General features: G+C 41.3%; 1 protein-coding gene across 1 annotated transcript in view; it reads right to left on the reverse strand.

The window, feature by feature from the left end:
* MFSD14A (major facilitator superfamily domain containing 14A) overlaps positions 1–21,213 on the reverse strand; it is a 47,749-nt gene extending 26,536 nt beyond the window's left edge. The window contains exons 1-2 of the mRNA XM_061121299.1: positions 20,986–21,213; positions 5,354–5,449 (exon numbers count right to left, since the gene is read on the reverse strand). Coding sequence (XP_060977282.1) covers positions 5,354–5,449; positions 20,986–21,069 — 180 coding nt within the window. The 5' untranslated portion in view covers positions 21,070–21,213. The remainder of the gene's footprint in view (positions 1–5,353; positions 5,450–20,985) is intronic.
* Positions 21,214–22,904: the final 1,691 nt, after the last annotated feature.

The raw sequence follows: 22,904 nt of genomic DNA on the forward strand, positions 1-22,904 counted from the left end.
GGCTGCTGAACTACCTAAAACAGGGGTGTGAACCACTTACTGCCAGTGTTCTCCAAGACTGAGAACTGGAACAAAAGAAGCTCTTTAACTCTTCTGATCCTTAATTTCCTCACTTGTATTATTGAAACTAAGCGGGACAGTGTACACAGGCTCCTGGACCTGGGGAGCCTTTCTAGTCAGTCTTCATGACCTTTCCTGAGTTCCAAAGTGTGAATTCAGACAGTTGCCAATCAAGGAAGGGAAGGGACGCAGAGTTAAGGGACCAAAAGCCAGAAAACAATAGTAGAGCCTTGGAGCAGGGTTCTTGTTCCAAATCAGTAATAATACCTTTAAGCTCTTTTATAGATACACAGATTAATATCTTTAAGCTCTTTATAGATTTGAAGTGAAGTGAAGTTGCTCAGTCATGGCGACTCTTTGCGAGGGCTCCTTCGTCCATGGGATTCTCCAGGCGAGAATACTGGAGTGGGTTGCCATTTTCCTCTCCAGGAGATCTTCCCAACCCAGGGATTGAACACGGGTCACCCACATTGTAGGCAGACACTTTACTGTCTGAGCCACCAGGGAAGCCATTTTATAGATTTAAAACCCAACAAATGGAAGATGTCACCATTCTCCATAGCTTAGACCACCTGAGGCCAGACAAAAGGAACCCAAAAGCTCATCAAGAAACTTACCCGGGATGAGATTAAAGGAGTATAGGTCCTAATCTTTTCAGCAACCCCACCCTTGAGGTATAGCTGCCTAGTGAAAGTGAAAGTGACCTTTGCGACCCCATGGACTGTAGCTCACCAGGCTCCTCTGTTCATGGGATTCTCCAGGCAAGAATAGTGGAGTGGGTTGCCATTTCCTTCTCCAGGGAATCTTCCTGACCCAGGGATTGAACCCAGGTATCCTGCATTGCAAGCAGGAACTTTAACCTCTGAGCCACCAGGGAAGCCCTACTCTTCATCAAATCCTCCTTGGGTGGGAATACATAGTTTTTGAAGCCAGAGTGAGTGAAGTTGCTCAGTCGTGTCCGACTCTTTGTGACCCAATGAACTGTAGCATACAAGGATCCTCCGTCCATGGGATTTTCCAGGCAAGGGTACTGGAGTGGGTTGCCATTTCCTTCTCCAGAGGATATTCCCGACACAGGGATCAAACCCGGGTCTCCCACATTGCAGGCAGATGCGTTACTGTCTGCGCCACCAGGGAGGCCCAACCCAATTCTAATTCAATCAAATCCCTCTCTCTGAGAATGATTTGGCACCAGTGTAGGAAGGCTGAGCTTTTGGCATCAATATGAGGCTAATTCCTCATTGATAAAGTAGTTTTAATGATTCAGGTCAGTTCAGTCCTCAGTAAGTCCAACTCTTTGCGACCCCATGAACTGCAGCACACTAGGCTTCCCTGGCCATCACAAACTCCTGGAGCTTGCTCAAACTCATGTCTATCGAGTTCATGATGCCACCCAACCATCTCATCCTCTGTCATCCCCTTCTTTTCCTGCTTTCAAACTTTGCCGGCATCAGGGTCTTTTCCAATGGGTCAGTTCTTCGCATCAGATGCCCAAAGTACTGGAGCTTCAGCTTTAACATCAGTCCTTCCAACGAATATTCAGGATTGATCTCCTTTAGGATTGACTGGTTTGATCTCCTTGCAGTCCAAGGGACTCTTCTCCAACACCACAGTTCAAAAGCATTAATTCTTCAGTGCTCAGCTTTCTTTATGGTCCAACTCTCACATCCAGACATGCCTACTGGAAAAACCAGAGCTCTGAATAGATGGACCTTTGCTGGCAAAGTAATGTCTCTGCTTTTTAATATGCTGTTGAGATGGTCATAGCTTTTCTTCCAAGAAGCAAGTGTCTTTTAAGTTCATGGCTGCAGTCACTATCTGCAGTGATTTTGGAGTGCAGGAAAATAAAGTCTGTCACTGTTTCCATTGTTTCCCTATCTATTTGCCATGAAGCGATGGGACTGGATGCCATGATCTTAACTTTCTGAATGTTGAGTTTCAAGCCAGCTTTTTCACTCTCCTCTTTCACTTTAATCAAGAGGATCTTTCATGCCTCTTCACTTTCTGCCATAAGGGTAGTGTCATCTGCGTCTGAGGTTATTGATATTTCTCCCGGCAATCTTGATTCCAGCTTGTGCTTCATCCAGTTCAGCATTTCGCATGATGTACTCTGCATATAAGTTAAACGAGTAGGGTGACAATATACAGCCCTGATGTACTCCTTTCCCAATTTGGAACCAGTCTGCTGTTCCATGTCTGGTTCTAACTGTTGCTTCTTGACCTGCATACAAATTTCTCAGGAGGCAGGTAAGGTGGTCTGGTATTCCCATCTCTTTCAGAATTTTCCACAGTGTGTTGTGATCCACACAGTCAAAGGCTTTGACGTAGTCAATAAAGCAGAAGTAGATGTTTTCCTGGAACTCTCTTGCTTTTTTGATGATCCAATGGATGTTGGCAACTTGATTTCTGGTTTCTCTGCCTTTTCTAAAACCAGCTTGAACATCTGAAGTTCTCGGTTCATGTACTGTTGAAGCCTCGCTTGGAGAATTTTGGGCATTATTTTGCTAGCATGTGAGATGAGTGCAATTGTGCAGTAGTTTGAACATTCTTTGGCATTGCCTTTCTTTAGGATTGGAATGAAAACTGACCTCTTCCAGTCCTGTGGCCACTGCTGAATTTTCCAAGTTTGCTGGCATATTGAATGCAGCACTTTCACAGCATCATCTTTTAGGATTTGAAATAAATCAGTTGGAATTCCATCACCCCCACTAGCTTTGTTCGTAGTGCTGCTTCCTAAGGCCCACTTGACCTCGCATTCCAGGATGTCTGGCTCTAGGTGAGTGATCACACCATCATGGTTATATGGGTCATAAAGATCTTTTTTGTATAGTTCTTCTATGTATTCTTGCCACCTCTTCTTACTATCTTCTGCTTCTGTTAGGTCCATATTGCTTCTGTCCTTTATTGTTCCCATCTCTGCATGAAATTTCTTCCTTGCTATCTCTAATTTTCTTGATGAAATCTCTAGTCTTTCCCGTTCTATTGTTTTCCTCTATTTCTTTGCATTGATCACTGATGAAGGCTTTATATCTCCTTGTTATTCTTTGGAGTTCTGCATTCAGATGAGTATATCTTTCTTTTTCTCCTTTGCCTTTTGCTTCTCTTCTTTTGACAGCTATTTGTAAGGCCTCCTTAGACAACCATTTTGCCTTTTTGCATTTCTTTTTCTTGGGGATGGTCTTGATAACTGCCTCCTGTACAATGTCACAAACCTCCATCCATAGTTCTTCAGGCAGTCTGCCTATCAGAACTAATCCCTTGAATCTATTTCTCACTTACACTGTATAATCGTAAGGGATTTGATTTAGGTCATACCTGAATGGTCTAGTGGTTTTCCCTATTTTCTTCAATTTATGTCTGCATTTTGCAATAAGGAGTTAATGATCTGAGCTACAGGCAACTCCTGGTCTTGTTTTTGCTGACTGTGTAGAGCTTCTCCATCTTTAGCTGCAAAGAAATCCTTTAAGGATTAATAATAATAATGTATTTATAGTGCTTAGGACTGTGCCTGGACTCATCATAATATAAATATATACAAACTGTTTGCTATTACAAAGCTCAAGTCCTTTAAACTGTAAGACTAAACATCGGCCAGAGACATTGATATGTTAAATTGGTAGATTATAAATAAGTACACTAAAACATTAGAAAGCTAATATAGTACAGTGGATGAGAATCTAATTGCCAATGCAGGGGACATGGGTTCGATCTGTAGCCTGGGAAGATTCCACAGGCCGCGGAGCAACCAATCCTGTGTGCCAAACTACAATCCCCTGCTCTTGAGCCCTCGAACCGCAACTACTTAAGTCTATGTGTCTGGAGCTGGGCTCTGCAACAAGAGAGGCCACCAAAATGGGAAGCCTGTGCACCACAACCAAGAGTAGCCCCTGCTCGCCAGAACCAGAGAAAGCCCGCGCATAGCAACAAAGACCCAGTGGAACCAAATAATAAACATTTAAAAATTATGAGAGAACAGTTATTATAGCACCCTAGTAGCACTTGACATCAGGTTATTACAGTATAATGTAGTTACAAATGCCATAATGAACCTGCATCATATGATAAAGCTTCAAATCAGTGCTCATGGATTGACAGCAGGAAAAGTGTAAATTATTTGAGAAATTCTAATCAGAAATTATTAAATTAAAAAAAGTCAGACATTTAAATGTCACATATCAATTATTTTGAAAATTCATTTATGTAAAATCAATGGACCATTACAGGTAAGTGAGTTGTTTCCTTTTTAAAAAAGAAAGGGTTTCAAAACATAATAAAATCAGAATTCTTAAAATCATATGTCAGGGAACTGTCATTCATTCAGGGAACTGTCATAACTTGCAAAGCATGGTTTATTACAAAAGGAATTATATTTACTTTAGATTTCATTTTTTTTGAAACTTGTTTTAGCAGTATTTGTAAATATGTTTTGTATATTCAAAATAACTGTTAGACATCAGTGTTTTATGTAGATACAGTAATGATTATGTAACCATATAATAAATATGTCAAGAAATATGGAACATAAATTTTCTTAGACTAGTTTAAACTATCTATATATGATCATTCAATTTATTTATAATAAACTTTTTATAAAAATCTTTTTTGGATATCAACAAATAAGCTCATGAAAATATAAGAAAGTATCTCTTTAAAGTATCTTAAAAATCTGTTCTTCTGGCATTTGGCAAGTTATGATTACACTCTTCAAGATGTTACAGAGGTCTACTGTAACTACTTCTTTCATCCCGTTCCTCTCCTCTATACTGATAGGAGAAAACTAGCTATTACCTAAGATGTTCAGTCTTACAGAGAGGTCTTTCTAAGAGTCTAAACCGGGGAATATTTGAGCAAAATCAGCTTAGGGCTATAGCAAGAATGACCTCCCTAGATGGTTACCTCTAGATAGTTGGCCTAAACTAAAAGAAACTTATATCGGGAAAATGCAACTAGAAAAACAAATGTCAAAATGATAATGCTGAGTGATTCAGGGATAGACATCATTTTTCCTAAGCCTGTATAAGAATCCTTTCCATTCTACCCAGAGTGGAAACTGAGCCCCCGCTTACATTTGTCCAGTATTCATCAGAAGAATCACACGCACCTAAGCTCTGCCAAAAATAAGGGAGAAGCGAGAGTTGTAAAAGACAACTAACGCAGTAAAATACAGTACACCAAGGGCTGACGACATTGGTGGGAGAATAAACCTCGGAAAGGTAAAGAGCCACTCCCCGCCCACCAAATTGAAGAAAAGAGATTTTAAAGTCAGTGAAAAATAAGTTAAAAGATTACTTACCACCAAGGTGGGTGCTGTCAATAATCCCCAAGCGAAAAACTCCAAAAAGATGACGATAACTGCATGATAAACACTAGGAGAACCTATTCCTTGAGGCTACAAAAACAAGAGTTTTAAAAGTTAACAGTGTGCTTCAGAATTACCAACAGGAATGACAACAGTCGACAAATATCTATGGAGAACATACATGCAATAGGTACTCTGCCAAACATCTGGACGCTCACTGTCCCTGTCCTCAAGATGATGGAGGCATACAAAGAAACAAATAAATACATTATATATAAACACCATGTGCAGGGGGAACAGGAAGTCCAGGGTGGGGATGGGAATGTCAGAATGCCAGGAGGAAGGCTGAAAGGATGGAAAGGAGGTAGGTGAGGAGTAGCAGTGGGCAGGAGGACCGCAGAGGTCAAGGAAGCTTCTCGTGCAACGGTGGTAATGCCTGAGAGCAGGAGACATCACAGGACTCTGCTGTTCAGTACACCCAGAGCACGGGCTGCGTGCTCAGAGAACTGAGACGAGCTAGAGGCACACAGGGCTACCTTCCAGGCTAAGGAGTCTGTTCAATTCTGAAGGCAATGGGGAGCCACTAAAAGATGTTAAGTAAGGCTCGTGATCAGATGAAAGTTTTAAGAGAATACCACTCTGGCAAAGGTATAACAGATAGATTAAAAGGGGGCAAAACTAAGGAAAGTTATGAGACTACTGCACTGATTCCAAAACATAAATGAATCATGTTGCAAGAATCATAACAGGTTCCAACATGGTTCAAAAGCAGAAAAGTTCTGAGCAATATGTGAGAGACCTGGGGTTTGATACACACAAGAAAGACAATACAAAATCAACTTTACACTTCAGTTCAGTTCAGTTGCTCAGTCATGTCCAACTCTTCGACCCCATGGACGGCAGCACACCAGGCTTCCCTGTCCATCACAAACTCCTGGAGCTTGCTCAAACTCATGTCCATCGAGTTCGTGACGCCACCCAACCATCTCATCCTCTGTCATCCCCTTCTTCTCCTGCCTTCAATCTTTTCCAGCATCAGGGTCTTTTCCAATGGGTCAGTTCTTCGCATCAGATGCCCAAAGTACTGGAGCTTCAGCTTTAACATCAGTCCTTCCAACGAATATTCAGGATTGATCTCCTTTAGGATTGACTGGTTTGATCTCCTTGCAGTCCAAGGGACTCTTCTCCAACACCACAGTTCAAAAGCATTAATTCTTCAGTGCTCAGCTTTCTTTATGGTCCAACTCTCACATCCAGACATGCCTACTGGAAAAACCAGAGCTCTGAATAGATGGACCTTTGCTGGCAAAGTAATGTCTCTGCTTTTTAATATGCTGTTGAGATGGTCATAGCTTTTCTTCCAAGAAGCAAGTGTCTTTTAAGTTCATGGCTGCAGTCACTATCTGCAGTGATTTTGGAGTGCAGGAAAATAAAGTCTGTCACTGTTTCCATTGTTTCCCTATCTATTTGCCATGAAGCGATGGGACTGGATGCCATGATCTTAACTTTCTGAATGTTGAGTTTCAAGCCAGCTTTTTCACTCTCCTCTTTCACTTTAATCAAGAGGATCTTTCATGCCTCTTCACTTTCTGCCATAAGGGTAGTGTCATCTGCGTCTGAGGTTATTGATATTTCTCCCGGCAATCTTGATTCCAGCTTGTGCTTCATCCAGTTCAGCATTTCGCATGATGTACTCTGCATATAAGTTAAACGAGTAGGGTGACAATATACAGCCCTGATGTACTCCTTTCCCAATTTGGAACCAGTCTGCTGTTATGTCTGGTTCTAACTGTTGCTTCTTGACCTGCATACAGATTTCTCAGGAGGCAGGTAAGGTGGTCTGGTATTCCCATCTCTTTCAGAATTTTCCACAGTGTGTTGTGATCCACACAAAGGCTTTGACATAGTCAATAAAGCAGAAGTAGATGTTTTCCTGGAACTCTCTTGCTTTTTTGATGATCCAATGGATGTTGGCAACTTGATTTCTGGTTTCTCTGCCTTTTCTAAAACCAGCTTGAACATCTGAAGTTCTCGGTTCATGTACTGTTGAAGCCTCGCTTGGAGAATTTTGGGCATTATTTTGCTAGCATGTGAGATGAGTGCAATTGTGCAGTAGTTTGAACATTCTTTGGCATTGCCTTTCTTTAGGATTGGAATGAAAACTGACCTCTTCCAGTCCTGTGGCCACTGCTGAATTTTCCAAGTTTGCTGGCATATTGAATGCAGCACTTTCACAGCATCATCTTTTAGGATTTGAAATAAATCAGTTGGAATTCCATCACCCCCACTAGCTTTGTTCGTAGTGCTGCTTCCTAAGGCCCACTTGACCTCGCATTCCAGGATGTCTGGCTCTAGGTGAGTGATCACACCATCATGGTTATCTGGGTCATTAAGATCTTTTTTTATACAGTTCTTCTGTGTATTCTTGCCACCTCTTCTACTATCTTCTGCTTCTGCTAGGTCCAGTTTCTGTCCTTGTGTCCATCTTTGCATGAAATGTTCCCTTGTTATCTCTAATTTTCTTGATGAAATCTCTAGTCTTTCCCGTTCTATTGTTTTCCTCTATTTCTTTGCACTGCTCACTGATGAAGGCTTTCTTCTCTCTCCTTGTTATTCTTTGCATTCAGATGAGTATATCTTTCCTTTTCTCCTTTGCCTTTGCTTCTGCTAGCAGTAGAACACTGCTGCTTAGAGGTATCTTAAGGATTACTTCACGGCTTCCCTGGTGGCACCGTGGTAAAGAATCTGCCTGTTAATGCAGGAGAAAACAGTTTGATCCCTGATCTATGAAGATCCCACATGCTGTGAAGCAGCTAAGCCCATGTGCCTCAAATACTGAGTGTGTTCTCTGGAGCCCAGGAGCCACAACTGCTGAAGCCTGCATGCCCTATAGCCCATGATCCACAACAAGAAAAGCTACTGCAATGAAAAACCTGTCAACTGCAGCTAGAGAGTAGACCCCGCTCACAGCAATTAGAGAAAAGCCTGGACAGCAACTAAGTCTCAGCACAGCCAAAAATAAGTAAATAAAATTATATTAAAAAAAATTACTTCAGTTGTTGGATTTTGTATTTCTAAAGGCAATATTAAATTGATAGAAAAGCAAATGACCTGTAACATTAACTTGGTCTCCACTGACTAGTTTGTGTAACAGAAAAAGTTTAATCAATACATATCCAATATCATACTTAAGTTTTAAAAATATATTTGTTGGAGGAAACAGTGACTGACACCAGCCACCCTGGCCAGGCAAGATAGCAGTCACTTGCCTAAGTTGTCTTAACAAAGAGGTCCTGGTAAGGAATGCAAACTAACAAGCTATCACCAGTCAAAAGAACTTGCACGAAATCAAGAAGAGCGGAGACACCAGCCCGTGTCCTACCAGCCTGTGAGTCCTTCTCGCTAGAACCCACCGTGGCTGAGCAATGAATGCACCACCAGGAAGGACCCTTGGTCAGAATGACTGGCCAGAGATGACCCGAAAACAAACCCCATTACCATAACAACCCAAGACTGACAGCCAGGTGGCAAAGCAATTTTCTTGGGTTCTCTGCAGGGGTCCCAATAAAGTCTCAATAATGTCTCTTGCTTTGTCACCACGTGTGTCTCCTCAGACAATTCATTTCCAGTGTTAGACAAGAACATACACTCTTGGACCCTGGAAGGGGTCCCTCTTCCTGCAACATATTCAACATAGTCTTATGTGCAAAATATTAACACTGTTTGGATTTCTCTGTACACTAAAAATGGTGCTACATCATTTTAAAAGAGTAGATGTCTCTCCCAACCTGCAGAACTTAGGTACCTGGAAACTCCCTTAGTAGAACCTGCAGCTGAGGAATTAGAATCAACAGAGGTGGGGTGGGAGTTGGGAGACATACGAGCTGAAGAACCACGATGAGGAATGAGTTTGTACAAGACTCATTCAACAAACACAGAGGACCAGAGGTGCTAGAAGTAAAACACACTCCCTGATCTCAAGGAGTTCAGTCTAGAGAGGAAGAAGTCTCATTGTAATCATCTGCTTATACAAAACTGCAATAAAAGGGATATTAATTTATACAAGTTAGGAACCAAGAAAGGTTATTTCAAGACAATGAAGCAGTGTGGACAATTACATTAGAGAAAAAAACCAGATGAAGTAAATAGCAGCCATGGCAGTAAAAGGTTAAGGGAAGACAGAAGAGATGGCTCTATCCTTTGTTAAGGAGGTTCTTGTCTTCACTCTAGAGATACAGGAAAACCACTTATGGGTTTTAAGTAAGAGAACTGTGTGATGAGACCTGCATTTTTCAATACATCATGGTGATTTTCTAAAGGATGTAACTGAACAGCAAACTGCATGCAGAAGCAAGCTATCTGAATCAGTTCACACAAGAGATGACGAAGGCATGAAATAGGGGTGTGGCATGGACGCTGGAGGGGAGGAAATGGATATGAGAATTCAGGATTTGAAACTGAAAGAATTTGACAAATGTGGGGGGGAGAGTCAAGACGACTTCCCAGTTTTTTAGGTTGGTTGCCTACTAGTGGAGGCTGGTAGCTTCCTAGCTTGTCTTCCCCTAGAAGGTTTAAAATTACTTCAGATTCTATATAAGAGATAGCCCTTGTACTTAAAACATTTCTATTGTCCTTTGGGGGCTGATTAAAACAATTAGTCATTAGCAAATATGATGTTTGAAACCACCGGAGTAGGTGAGATAAAGTGTGAAAAGACAGGTGGACTAGCTTAGTCAAGAATGACCAAGTACAGGGGTTAGGGGCATCAGGCCTCATACAGTCAGAAATCCAAGTATAAATTTACAGCCAGCCCTCTGTATCCAGGCTCTCCCATCTGCAGTTTCAACCAACTGCAGACTATGTAGTATGTATTTATTGAAAAAAAAAAAAAAAAATCCATACATAAGTGGATATACCTACTAGAATACCTACTAGAATACGTAGAACTTCTCAGGGCCTTTAACACACTAATGCATATTATGAATCTCCAGAAAGCTACAGTATGCACTGTTTTCCAAATTTGACACCATGAAATCCTTTTGTCATTTAAGAGACGGTATCTCAAGAACACCTGAGTTTCTTAGAAAACTGTCTGGGAAATGCTAATAAAAAGTAAGACGATAATTACATGATAAGTGTATAAATATACACATAGAGCCAAAAGCCTAGAAGAAAATAAGTGTGTGAAAAGTGGCTGCTTCAGTGAAGCATACTTAATCACTCAAGGACAGTGCTGGGAAAACTCAAGAGAAATAAGACAGAGGTAGTGGGGATGGAGCAAATTGTATAGACACAAAAAATATTTAAGAGGTAGTATAAGGACTCAGTTTGGGGATGACTAGATGTAGTAGAGCAGGGTAGAGAAGAATGAAGATGAAAAGATTTCAGTTTCTGCCTGGTCAGCTGGACAGTGAGGAAAGGGGAAAGAATAAAAGATCAATTCGTTTTAGGCATATTGATTTGAGAAAAACATGAACAGCATTAGCAGAATTTAAAGAAAACAAAGTAAGATGCGAGAAACAGCAAAAGATTAATATCTTAACTAGGTAAAGCATTTGTGAAAACCAATACAAAAGCACCTAAGACACTATAAAAATATAAAGAATATAAACAATTTATAAAACAGCTCATAAAATTCTATCATGGAAATAACCACTCAGAAAAAGTTTCACCATAAAGATGCTCACAGCAGCATCACTTATAGTAGGAAATACATAAATCTAAATGTTCAACCTAATTATACATCCTATAATTGAATCATGGTATATAAATCATAGAATAATATGCAGCCAAAAGCTGTTTATGGATAATCTATAATGACATGTAAACATGTTTATGACAATGTTAAATTAAAAAAAAATCAAAGCAGAATAAAAAATTGTATATGTAAAATAATTTCAACTATGAAAAACAAAATAAAAACCTCAACGTTAACAGTGTTTATATTAGGTGATTTTAGTGACATAAAATTATTTATTATATTGTTCTGATTTTTCTAAATCTTTTCTAATAGGCATGACTGTACTTTAAATAAGAGGAAAATGTTTTATTTACCTGAGAAAAACTACTGTGTAAAACTAGAATGGAAAAAGATAAGTAGTTGCATATGCTTGGCCCTCCTAAGCCATTCTCTCATATGTCCCCAGAGGTGGGAGAAAAAAGTGTGTGTGGGTGTATGTGTAAGATGGTATGGAAAAAACTGTAGAAACTTCTTGGTTAATCCAATATTTTAAAGCAGGGCAGGGGGAAGAGATAGCTCCTTGCCCCAAGGGACTGGTAATTTTGAGAGTTGTTATTATATACATATCTATCTATCCTGTTTTAAATAAATTCAAAAGTAATATAAGATCTTAATAAAATAGACAAATTTTTAAAATATTTTACTAGTCTGGAATTACAAAAAGTTCGAGGTAGGACTTTTGACATAAGGCTGGTAGGTTTAATGGAATAGCAATCCATAATCAAAATTCCAGGACAATTTGGAAAGAATACAAGGGTCATGGCCTGAGGAGAAAGACCAGGGGAAGAGGGTTAAGAAACAGGTTAGGGGGAAAATATCTGACCAATGTTTACAGCATTAAGAGTACAAGGTTCAGCATAATGAGATCACATCAAGAGATGATGTTTGAGGATTCTTGAAAGAATTAAAGAGGTACAATGTGAAAAATCATAAACTAACACATACCCAACCCTAAATGCCAAGATATTCCACCTAAAAACATAATAATTACTGTATCAAAAGTCCATTCAGCTGAGTAAATTTTCTTATGGAGGCATGAGACATGGTTCCATGACAGTCACCTCTAACTTCAACTCAGAAGTCAGGGGACAAACCCTTTAACCCTGAATCCACTCTCCAATCTAATTCTCATTTCCCAAAGCATACTTTCCACTGGTAATGTATTTCGTTTCATCACGTAGGCTTTTGCCTAAGCCTTCTAAAAATCTGCTTATTCTTCTATCCTTTAACACTTGATAACTTTTACAGTTGCATTTTGCTTTGTAAAGTATCTGTTTCATTTTATTTAACCTAAACTTTACCTTTCTCATGCTCATGCTCTCTGAGGCAGGCCCTAGGCTTTATGCTTCTACAATCTAGAGCATGCAAAACATGCACAGCACAAAAGTGCTTAGTAAGTGTCTGTAGAAATGAAATGAATTACTCTGTAAGTCTCCTCTCCCTATTACTTTAGGTATCCAGTATATGGTTACTGTATTTAAACACTGTTAAAAGGGCAATACATCCATTAATTAAATTTGCAACTTCTCCCCATCCTCTATCCTCTGATGGGGCTTCCAGGTGGCGTAGAGGTAAAAGAATCCACTTGCCAATGCAGGAGATGCCAGAGACATGGGTTGGATCCCTGGGATGGGAAGATCCCCTGAAGAAGTGCATGGCACCCACTCCAGTATTCTTGCCTAGAGAACCCCATGAACAGAGAAGCCTGGCGGGCTACAGCCCATGGGGTCACAACTGAGTGACTGAGCGCACACACACACACACATCCTCTGATATCCCACTGTTCAATACTGTATCATCTCTCACATGGGTTTACTGTACATACACATGAGATTAAAATAACAAAAATCACTGAAGACTTATAATGATTTACATTCATAGTCTTAGTTACCCCTCCTAACCTTTCAAGTTACATATTACTACCTCCACTTTAGAGTCCAATGTACAAGTAAGAGATGGAGCAGTCAATCCAGGCAACTGCAGAGCCCAAGTCTGGAGCTACACCAGTTTCAGGGGCTACACTGCCTGTATTATCATCACAGACTGTCACTCACCGAGGAGTAAGGGTCCAGTCTTAACCATTTCAGTATCTCTCTGCATAGCCCAATGCCTAAGATGGAAAGGGTATTTCATGCTCATGGATTAGATAACCCTTATCAAGAGAGTCATTAAGCTATCAGATGACTTAAGTAAGTCACTTTACCTCTTTTAGCAATTAGGGCGTAAACTATTAATTTCCTACCTAAATCCTCATCTAATTCTCAAATTCCAAGTCTATAGTTGCCCAATAAATACAAGTTTATGAATCCAGCAGTTGTTATGGAGAATACTGACTATAATAACTTATGTTACAGTCCTATCAATGAATCAGGGATTCATACGAGTTTTTGGCCAGGAGAAAGAAGTCCACTAGTAACTGGGCATTATAATCCTACTTGTTAAATGGATGTTACCATGTGAGAAAAGCATAAGAATAAGCGAAACTGAGGCTCTTTTTTCAAAACAACAGCCTAGACTATTACTAAAAAAAAACAAACAATTGATATTTTTTTAAGCTTAAAAACCAAACAAAAAGCTATTCTAGACAGAAGATACATGGCAACTAAATGTAATAATTCTACATCCAAAAAAAGACTATAAAGTAGTTATTAGGATTACTGGGGAAATGTGACTATAGACTATATACTACCCAAGAGTATTTTATCAATGTTAAATTTCTGAACTTAGTTATGTGGTTCAGCTCAGTCACTCAGTCGTGTCTGACTCTTTGTGACCCCATGGACTACAGCACGCCAGGCCTCCCTGTCCATCACCAACTCCCGGAGTTTACTCAACTCATGTCCATTGAGTCAGTGATGCCATCCAACCATCTCATCCTCTGTTGTCCCCTTCTCCTCCCACCTTCAATCTTTCCCATCATCAGGGTCTTTTCAAATGAGTCAGTTCTTCGCATCAGGTGGGCAAAGTTTTGGGGTTTCAGCTTTAACCATCAGTCCTTCCAGTGAATATTTAGGACTGGTTTCCTTTAGGATGGACTGGTTGGGTCTCCTTGTAGTCCACGGGACTCTCAAGAATCTTCTCCAACACCACAGTTCAAAGGCATCAATTCTTCGGCACTCAGCTTTCTTTAAGTCCAACTCTCACACCCATACATGACTACTGGAAAAATATCCTTATTCTTAGGTGATACTTTTAGGGATAAAGTATCATGATGTCTACCACTAATTCAAATGGTTCAGAAAAAAAAAAAATAAAGAAAGAAAAAAACATGCATAGGAAAAGGAAAAACAAATGCGGCAAAATGTGAACAACTGTTGAATCATGAATCTCTGGGATAGCCAAATAAATATTCATTATGTTATTTTTGCAACTTTTCAGAAGTTTTGAAAATTCTCAAAATAAAAGTTGAAAAAAAAAGTGACAAAAACCAAAATAAAGTATGAAGAAGAATAATTTTGAACTTAAAATTTAATACTAAGAAGCTACTAATCACGAATGAGGAAGATGGGAATTCCCTGGAGGACCAGTAGTTACAACTCTATGCTTCCACTGCAGAGGGCATGGGTTCGTTCCCTGGTTGGGAAACTAAGACCCTGCGGCCTCGCAGTGTGGTCAAAACAACAAACAACCAAAAACAAACAATAATGAGGGTAAAACAAATCTTCAGAAAGAAATGCTGAATATTCTCTGAACAAAACATAACTAAGTTGACTAAAATAATTTAATGTAAAAGTCTTTGTGTGTACACATACACACAAAAATGCTTAATCACAGACATCTAAGACCTGGAACTTTTCATGGAAGAATACTAAAAAAAAATTCCTAAAGAGAATACTGTAACTGTAAAGCTGCTCTCATAGGATCCTGACACATTATGGAATAACTGGAGGAAATAAGACTTTACTGCTAGTATCTGGTATCATGTAGTGTGTGTTTTCTTATTTTCTGTGACTTTAATCAGGCAAGGTAAGTTTCACTACATTTGTCACAAAAAGAAAACTGATCCTTAACTTCCTCAAGGTATGAATCATTGTAAACATGTAAAGACACTATCATACTAATTAAGGGTCTTCTCAGGTGGCGCTAGTGGTAAAGAACCCTTCTGCCAATGCAGGAGACAGAAAAGATGTGGGTTTGATCGATCCCTGGGTCAGGAAGATCCCCTGGAGGAGGGCCTGGCAACCCACTCCAGTTCTCTTGCCTGGAGAATCCCAAGATTCTCCAGCCTGGACAGAGAAGCCTGGCAGGCTACAGTTTATAGGACTGCAAAGAGTCAGACACAACTGAAGTGACTTGGCAAGCATGCATACTAATTAAGTCACTTTGGTTTAATCTGCAGTGAGACTTTAAAATTACTTACTGACATGTTATGGATCAGTTTTAAAGAGCTATCCAATATTTGTAAATTATCAGAGAAGTGAAGTGGTATGAGTTAGATTGCTCCTAAATAGAATGAAATACACTTATAAATATTCGACAAGAATATAGTGAGATCAAGTTTTACTCTTAAAAAAATTTTAAAAGATCTACAGCTTAAGATTGTTATTGCTATATATGATTTTTATTTTTTTGGCCACACCACATGGCACATGGATCTTAGTTCTCCAGTTAGGGATCCAATCCACAGCCTTTGTATTGGAAGCATGGAATCTTAACAACTGGACCACCAGAGGAAGTCCCATGATTGTACTGTTTTGAGATAAATTTTGAAAAGATAAGTAACATGACAATCTATTGCAGCACTCTCTATCCTTAACAGGAAAATATGTGGCTGGTTGTTACATCAAGTTAAATCATCATTAAATGCTTATCCTCATGAACACCGAATGGGTTACACAGTTGAAATAACTATAAACGAAGCTCACTAAAAAGGTAAACTAATATTAAAAATTAAAAAACAAACAAAACACAAAACCATTAACACAAAACTCAAACTGTCACCAATGTCTAGGATAGAGTCGAAGCTCAAGTATGGTCCTAGTGTGATCTCTGATTACTCAATTTATATAGCTAAGTGATAAAATATCAACCATTTCCTGTGGTTGAATTCGTAACTGCATTTATACACTATTGAGAAAATAGAGCTATTATTAAAAATAAGCTACTGCGATGTGGCATTGAAAGTGACGAACCCATTTTAGGGATCCTGATTTCAACTGTTACTTTAACTGACACTTCCAATTCAAAATAATGCTAAAAGACAATTTGAGCTTTTAAATAATTGAAAATTTAAATCATATATACTTGTCAGAATGATTATTGAGAAAAGCTATTCTTTTTCCTAAACTTCAACACTTCAACTGTAAGTGAATTTCCACAGATGATGATGGGAAGCAGGTTTTCAAACTATAGTAAGACAAACTGGAAATATAAACGGAGAAAACCGCTTACTCATTTACCCCCAAACACGCTACCCTAAAGCAAGTGTTGACTCACAGAGGTAGACAGGTAAATCACCCATGGTTCTGCCTGCCACAAGCTTGCCATGGACATGTGCACATCCTGATGTTTCTAGGCAAAGGCGAGTGATATCAAAGAAGAGCTGCTCTTTGAAAGGCACCGTGGCCCTCTTCCTGCCTTGCGTGCACTCTAGGAACCAGTGGCCGCTCTCTGGGGGTTCAGAGAGCTATTCTGCAACTCCTTTGGTCATCCTAGCAGGTGAAGAGTGCAGAAGATCAGAGCTTAGGGCCAGACTTCCGAAATGGTTTTTGACTCCTATTTATTGTCATTAAAATCAGAGAAATCAGGAAAAAAAATCTGGTACTCTGCATCTCTGGGCATATTTGAAATGTCAATTCTACTTTTGTCAGGTATTTCTAATAAATCAATTCACATGTGCTTTGCTTTCTATCTGATCTTTAAAGTCATTTTACCAATTTGCTTGTGAAAAAAATCTAAATTTTTTCACTTTATCAGAGATGTAGTCTCTGTATTCACAAAACAATAAAAATCAGAATAATAAACAAGCAAACTTAAAAAATCATAAGGAAAATTCTATCTTTGATAATACATATAACTCATGTAAGTAACTCTGAGGCTCTTAGTCTCTACCAACACTTATAAATAACCTGGAGGCTCAGTGGTAAAGAATCCGCCTGCCAATGCAGGAGACACAGGTTCCATCTCTGGGAAATCCTACGGACAGAGGAGCCTGGGGGTGGGGGGGTGTACAGTCCATGGGGTTGCAGAGAGTCTGACACAATTTGGTGACTAAACTAACAACAAAACATAGGAATGATTTAACAGCAAAACCAGAAGCATTCTAAAATGTCAGAAAGCAGTTTTAATTGAACTCTCCTCAATGGTCTGCAATGAATAAGAGATGTAGCAAAATGTTACATACTTTAAAACATAACTAAATACAGTAATCCTATGTGTGCCTGCTCAATCGCTTCAGTAGTGTCCGACTCTTTCGACCTCATGTAGCCCATCAGGCTCCTCTTGTCCATGGCATTCTCTAGCAAGAATACTGGAGTGGGTTGCCATGCCCTCCTCCAGGGGATCTTCCCGACCCAGGAATCGAACCCATGTCTCCTGCATCTCCTGCACAGTAGGCAGATTCCTTGCCCACTGAACCACCTGGGAAGCCCAATTCTATGTGTAAATGCTTCCAAAAGCAAAATTCACCAATAACGTCACAGTTACTTTCATCAGTAAAATGGTATACACTGGATGACCGAAAGTTAATGTCGCTCAGTCATAGCTGACTCTTTGTGACCCCATGGACTGTAGCCCCCCCAGGCTCCTCTGTCCATGGCGATTCTCCAGGTAAAGATACTGGAGTGGATTGCCATGCCCTCCTCTAGGGGATCTTCCCAACCCAGGATCAAACCCAAGTCTCCCGCATTGCTGGCAGATTCTTTACCAACTGAGCCACCAGGGAAGCCCAGTAAATATTTATTTAATTTAACCTGTGAAACTATTCTTTAGTTACTTATGTTGTTTTCATACAGAACAACTGTTCTTAAACTTTCAGGAAGTATGAAACCTTTATGGAATTTCCCTAGAGAGATGTACAAAGAAAATTTTACAAATAACTTCAGGGTGAACAAACCCAAGTTAAGAACTCCCGATATAGAATCACACCCTCATATAATGTACCTTAATTGCATACTACTCAAATAGACAACATATTAGTCAGTCTTACCTAGGCTTCAGAGCCAACTGAAATACAATTTCAAGAAAAGAAAAACATTTAGTAACTTATGATTAACCTGGCTTGTTTAGAAAGGTTCACTTCTTCAACTGTTAAAAACTACAACAAATATGTGCTAAGTTTTTGATAAACCATTAACAACTCATTACTAATTTTGCTTTACGAACATTACAACTGGCTGATCAAGCTTTAAAAGATGCCATTTGCAGGGAACAAAGCAAAATAATCTTAACATTGTTGAACACTAGAAAGAAAATGGAAGGGGATCAGGTCAGTGCCATTGGCCAGGGATGTGAAACACTGTTCAGAGCCTTTCATGTATGACCATACAGCCTCAGACACCAAGGTGTTCAAATAATCTGATCAATTTTAAATAGAGAAGAAAAACAAATGTGATTTTAAAACAATTTTTAATGACTATAATATGTATTTTCACTTACGGCCAGAGTAGATTAAAATACAAACAGTGCAAAAAAATTACCCTGGCACTTCAAGAAACAGAAGTATCCCGATTATATATAGGAATGAATAAATTACACTAAGAAATGATCTTTAGAATGTGCTACTCAACTCATTTTTAAAAATCACTCTAAATGTATTTTTACCACTTTAAATTCACAGCAGGCCCTGTGGGATTCAAAGATGCATAAACAAAGTCCCTATTCTAAAGAGGCGTCCAGTGCTCTGAGAATGGAAAGTGCAGCATAAGGGTACAAAAATGATGAATGATAATACCCCCATGTGCACATCCCTCAAAAGAAGGGTTCATTTATTCTCTATGCCCTCTTAAAAACCCACTGCTGGGGTAAAAATTGTGTTTTGTGTCCAAAAGCAAACTATAAATTCACAACTTTAATAAATACCAAGATTAAAAAAAAACAAAAACCTGTCCCAAATCTCACAAGATTTAATTGCTATAAAGTAAGTTAAAAAAAAACTTGAGAGGCAACAAAACTGAACTCTACAAGGAAAAAGGAGGTGTGCTTCCTGAATACAGCTTATCTTTTAAAAAGAATATTAATCTTAAATATTAATTGCTTTTACAAAATACAATTCTTTGCTGCTTCTATTTTGTTGACTGTATGAAGATATTAAAATATTAAGTCCTTATGACTGGTAAAGGCACCAGTGTTTTTTCAAGCCATTTCTCTTCCCCCAATGAAGTTCTAACCAAGTTGGCCGTGACAATTCATAACTGATTTAATCAAATGCTTTTTTTAATCAAATGTTTTTAATGTTTAATTAAAACATGAGATCTGAGGACTTGAATTTCAAAGGTTCTTTTTTCACCAAATGTCAAAGCTACTGACATCTATAGATTTGACAGTTACTAAAGGTACACAGACTTTCCTCGTGGCTCAGACGGTAAAGTATCTGCCTACAATGCAGAAGACCTGGGTTCAGAGTCGGGAAGATCCCTTGGAGTGGCAACCCACTCCAGCACTCTTTCCTGGAAAATCCCATCAACGGAGGACCCTTGGTAGGCTATAGCCCATAGGGTCACAAAAAGTCGGACACTACTGAGCAACTTCACTTTCACTTTTAAAGGTATATAACGAAATTGCTACATGTGTCCCAAGCTTTCTAAATTTTAGCATACTGACTGGGCCATATTCGGAAATGTCCAAACCAAGTTGTAACTGATTTCAAATTAATTTAGCAAATCCTTAATGGTGGCCTAATTACACATTGAGTACTGTGGCTAGCAATGGAGGGTTCCAAACAAACATGGAATAAAAGGAACCATTCCTGCACATTTCTCGAAAAAGTGAAATTCACTTTTCTATTCCACTTCAGAACTTGATATCAAAGAATGCAGGAAAGACCAGAGAGGAGCAACGAAGAATTTTCAGCATTAAAAAAAAAAAAAAAAAAAAAAGAGGTGAGTTATTTTCAATTAAAAGGCCTACCTCCCCTGCCGGTTAACAACAGCACAATGCCTAAAGTTGATTTTGATGACAGTATTTCTAAACAGCAAAAAAATTTTTCTCGTCCTCAATCTGTCTTCCTTTCTAAGGTCTTCTAACCCTCAGGCCATGACCAACTCTATCGAGTATTCTTGTTTTAAAATACACCAGGTGATTTTAAAAAACAAGAGGGTGGTGACTCTTTGAAAACTACAGACTGAAGTCTAGGCCCCGGTGTCCTCCGTCACAGTCCCGACGGCGGGCGGCGAGGAGCAGAGCCCACCTTCGGACAGCGTTGACCGCACCAGACGCGGCCGAGAGCAGGAGCACTGACCCCGAACGGCGTGGAGAAAGGGGGCGAGCGCCCTACGGGGCCCCAGCGGGGTCGCCGCGCCAGATGCCACCCCGGGAGCAGCATACGGGAAGGCAGGGGTCGCTGCCGGCCGCTTCCAGAGCGCGGCCACCGCCTCGCGGGGCCTGGACGGCGCCGACGAGGCTGCGGAGGCGAGGGGGGCGGCGGAGCCCGGCGTCGATTCCTGCCCGCGACGGCGGCGCGCGTGGGCTCGAGGCCGCAGGGCCTCCAGCGACGGCCGGAGGGCAGGGCGGCAGGTGCCGGAGAGGCGGGAGCCTTCGCCATCCGGGAGGATGTGCCCCGGAGGCCGCAGGCCGGGGCGAGAGAGGAAAGAGCCGGGAGCCCGAGACACCGGCCCCGCGGGAGCGGTGGGGGCAGTCATGGGCGACTGCAGGCGGCCGCGTCGGGAGCAGAAAGAGATCCGGCCCGACACTCCCCGGCTCGGTACCCCGGCTCGGTACCCCAGCTCACCGTGCCTCCGTCCTTAATGATGATCTTTTTGGCCAGCATGATACTGCGGTTCGCGGCCCTTTTCTTCTTCTTCCCCTGGGTCATTTTACCATCCTCGATTCCTGGCGCTGCTGCAGCCACTCCCGGGGCGGCCGGCCCCAGCGGCGAGTGCCGTCCCGCTACTACTGCCGGCCCGAGCCGCTCGGGGCACCCGCCGCCATCTTGAGGGCCCGGCCTGCCTCCGGCGGCGCGTCACATCGTGCGATCGGCCGACGAGTGCGCCCCGCCCCGCCCACGTGACGCGCCCCGCCCGCTCGGCCGCCGGGCGGTCGGCGCTGGGAGGGAAGCCGGGAGGGAAGCGGGCGGCGCGCGGCAGGGCCACCTGCGGACGGGCTGCCTGCCAAGGGAGCCCTATGCCCTTCACTCGTTCAGTTCTCACCGCAGCCCTGGGCGCTGGGGGCCGTGATAGAGCCCCTAAGCGAGGAAGAATTGTAAGTTTCTGAATGTTACATGCTCGAGGAAATACAGCTGATACACAGTTATACTGGAATTTCAACCAGGCGTCCTCAGCTATTAGGGCTGCTCCCGCTGTGTTCTGACCAACACTAGAACCGAAGGAGACGTTGAAGCAAGTCTTTTTCCAGCAGCACCCTGGCCCCAGATGGGACCTTTTCTTTATTCCCTGCCAGTAAAAACGGATAGAACCTAGGGAGGAGAAGGGGACGACAGAGGATGAGATGGTTGGATGGCATCACCGACTCAATGGACATGAGTTTGGGTAAACTCCGGGAGTTGGTGATGGACAGGGAGGCCTGGCGTGCTGCAGTCCATGGGATCACAAAGAGTCGGACACGACTGAGCCACTGAACTGAACTGAGGGCGCCCTTTGTAGCCCACTACTTGTTTTACCTGGTTGTTTAAAAATGAATTTAATGGGGAAATTGCGAAAAAGGACAGCTGTCACAAGTGGACTATGGACTTCAGGTTAAAGTGTCACGATGTTAAATTTGATTGTATTGACTGTACTGTGTAATATAAAAGAATAGCCTTTTCCTTAAGAAATATACACCGAAGTCTTAAGGAGTGAAGGAATGTGATGCATGCTATGCTGCGTGTGTGCGTTCTAAGTCACTGGCTCTTTGAGACCCAATGGACTGTAGTCCCCCAGGCTCCTCTGTCCTTGGGATTCTCCAGGCAAGGATACTGAGGTGGGCTGTCATGCCTCCAGGGAATCTTCCGGATCCATTGATCGATCCTGGGTCTCTTATGTCTTCTGCACTGTCAGGCGGGTTCTTTACCACTAGTGCCACCTGGGAAGCCCGGTGATACATGCTACCTACTCTTAGTTAGGAACTAACATGTATGTATATGTAAGGAGGTATGCGTTGAAGTTTCTTTTACCATTGACTGGCTTGATCTCCCTGCAGTCCAAGGGAATCTCAAGAGTCTTCTCCAACACCAGAGTTTCAAAAGCATCAATTCTTCTGTGCTCAGCTTTATGGTCCAATTCTCACATCCATACATGACTGCTGGAAAAACCATAGCTTTGACTAGACGGACCTTTGTCGGCAAAGTAATGACTTAGGTCATAAAAGGCTCTGCATCTTCCTGCTAGCCCTCTCTTTTTCATTCACTCGGAACCCAAGTTTAGTGGAATCCAGCTGCCGTGTCATGAGGACACTTAAGCAGCCTGTGGGGACATCCTGGTGTCCAGGAACTGAGGCCCCTATCAACAGATATGTGAGTGAGTCATCTTGGAGTCCGTCCTCCAGTCCTGATCAAGGCTGTGGCTGAAAGCAGCCCCTGCTAGTCAGTCCTAAAGGAAATCAACCCTAAATATCCACTAGAAGGACTGATGCTGAAGCTGCAGCTGCAATACCTTAGCCACCTGATGCGAAGAACCGACTCATTGGAAAAGACCCTGATGCTGGGAAAGATTG

This window comes from Dama dama, chromosome 20 (assembly GCF_033118175.1).
Source record: "Dama dama isolate Ldn47 chromosome 20, ASM3311817v1, whole genome shotgun sequence".
Taxonomy (NCBI): domain Eukaryota; kingdom Metazoa; phylum Chordata; class Mammalia; order Artiodactyla; family Cervidae; genus Dama; species Dama dama.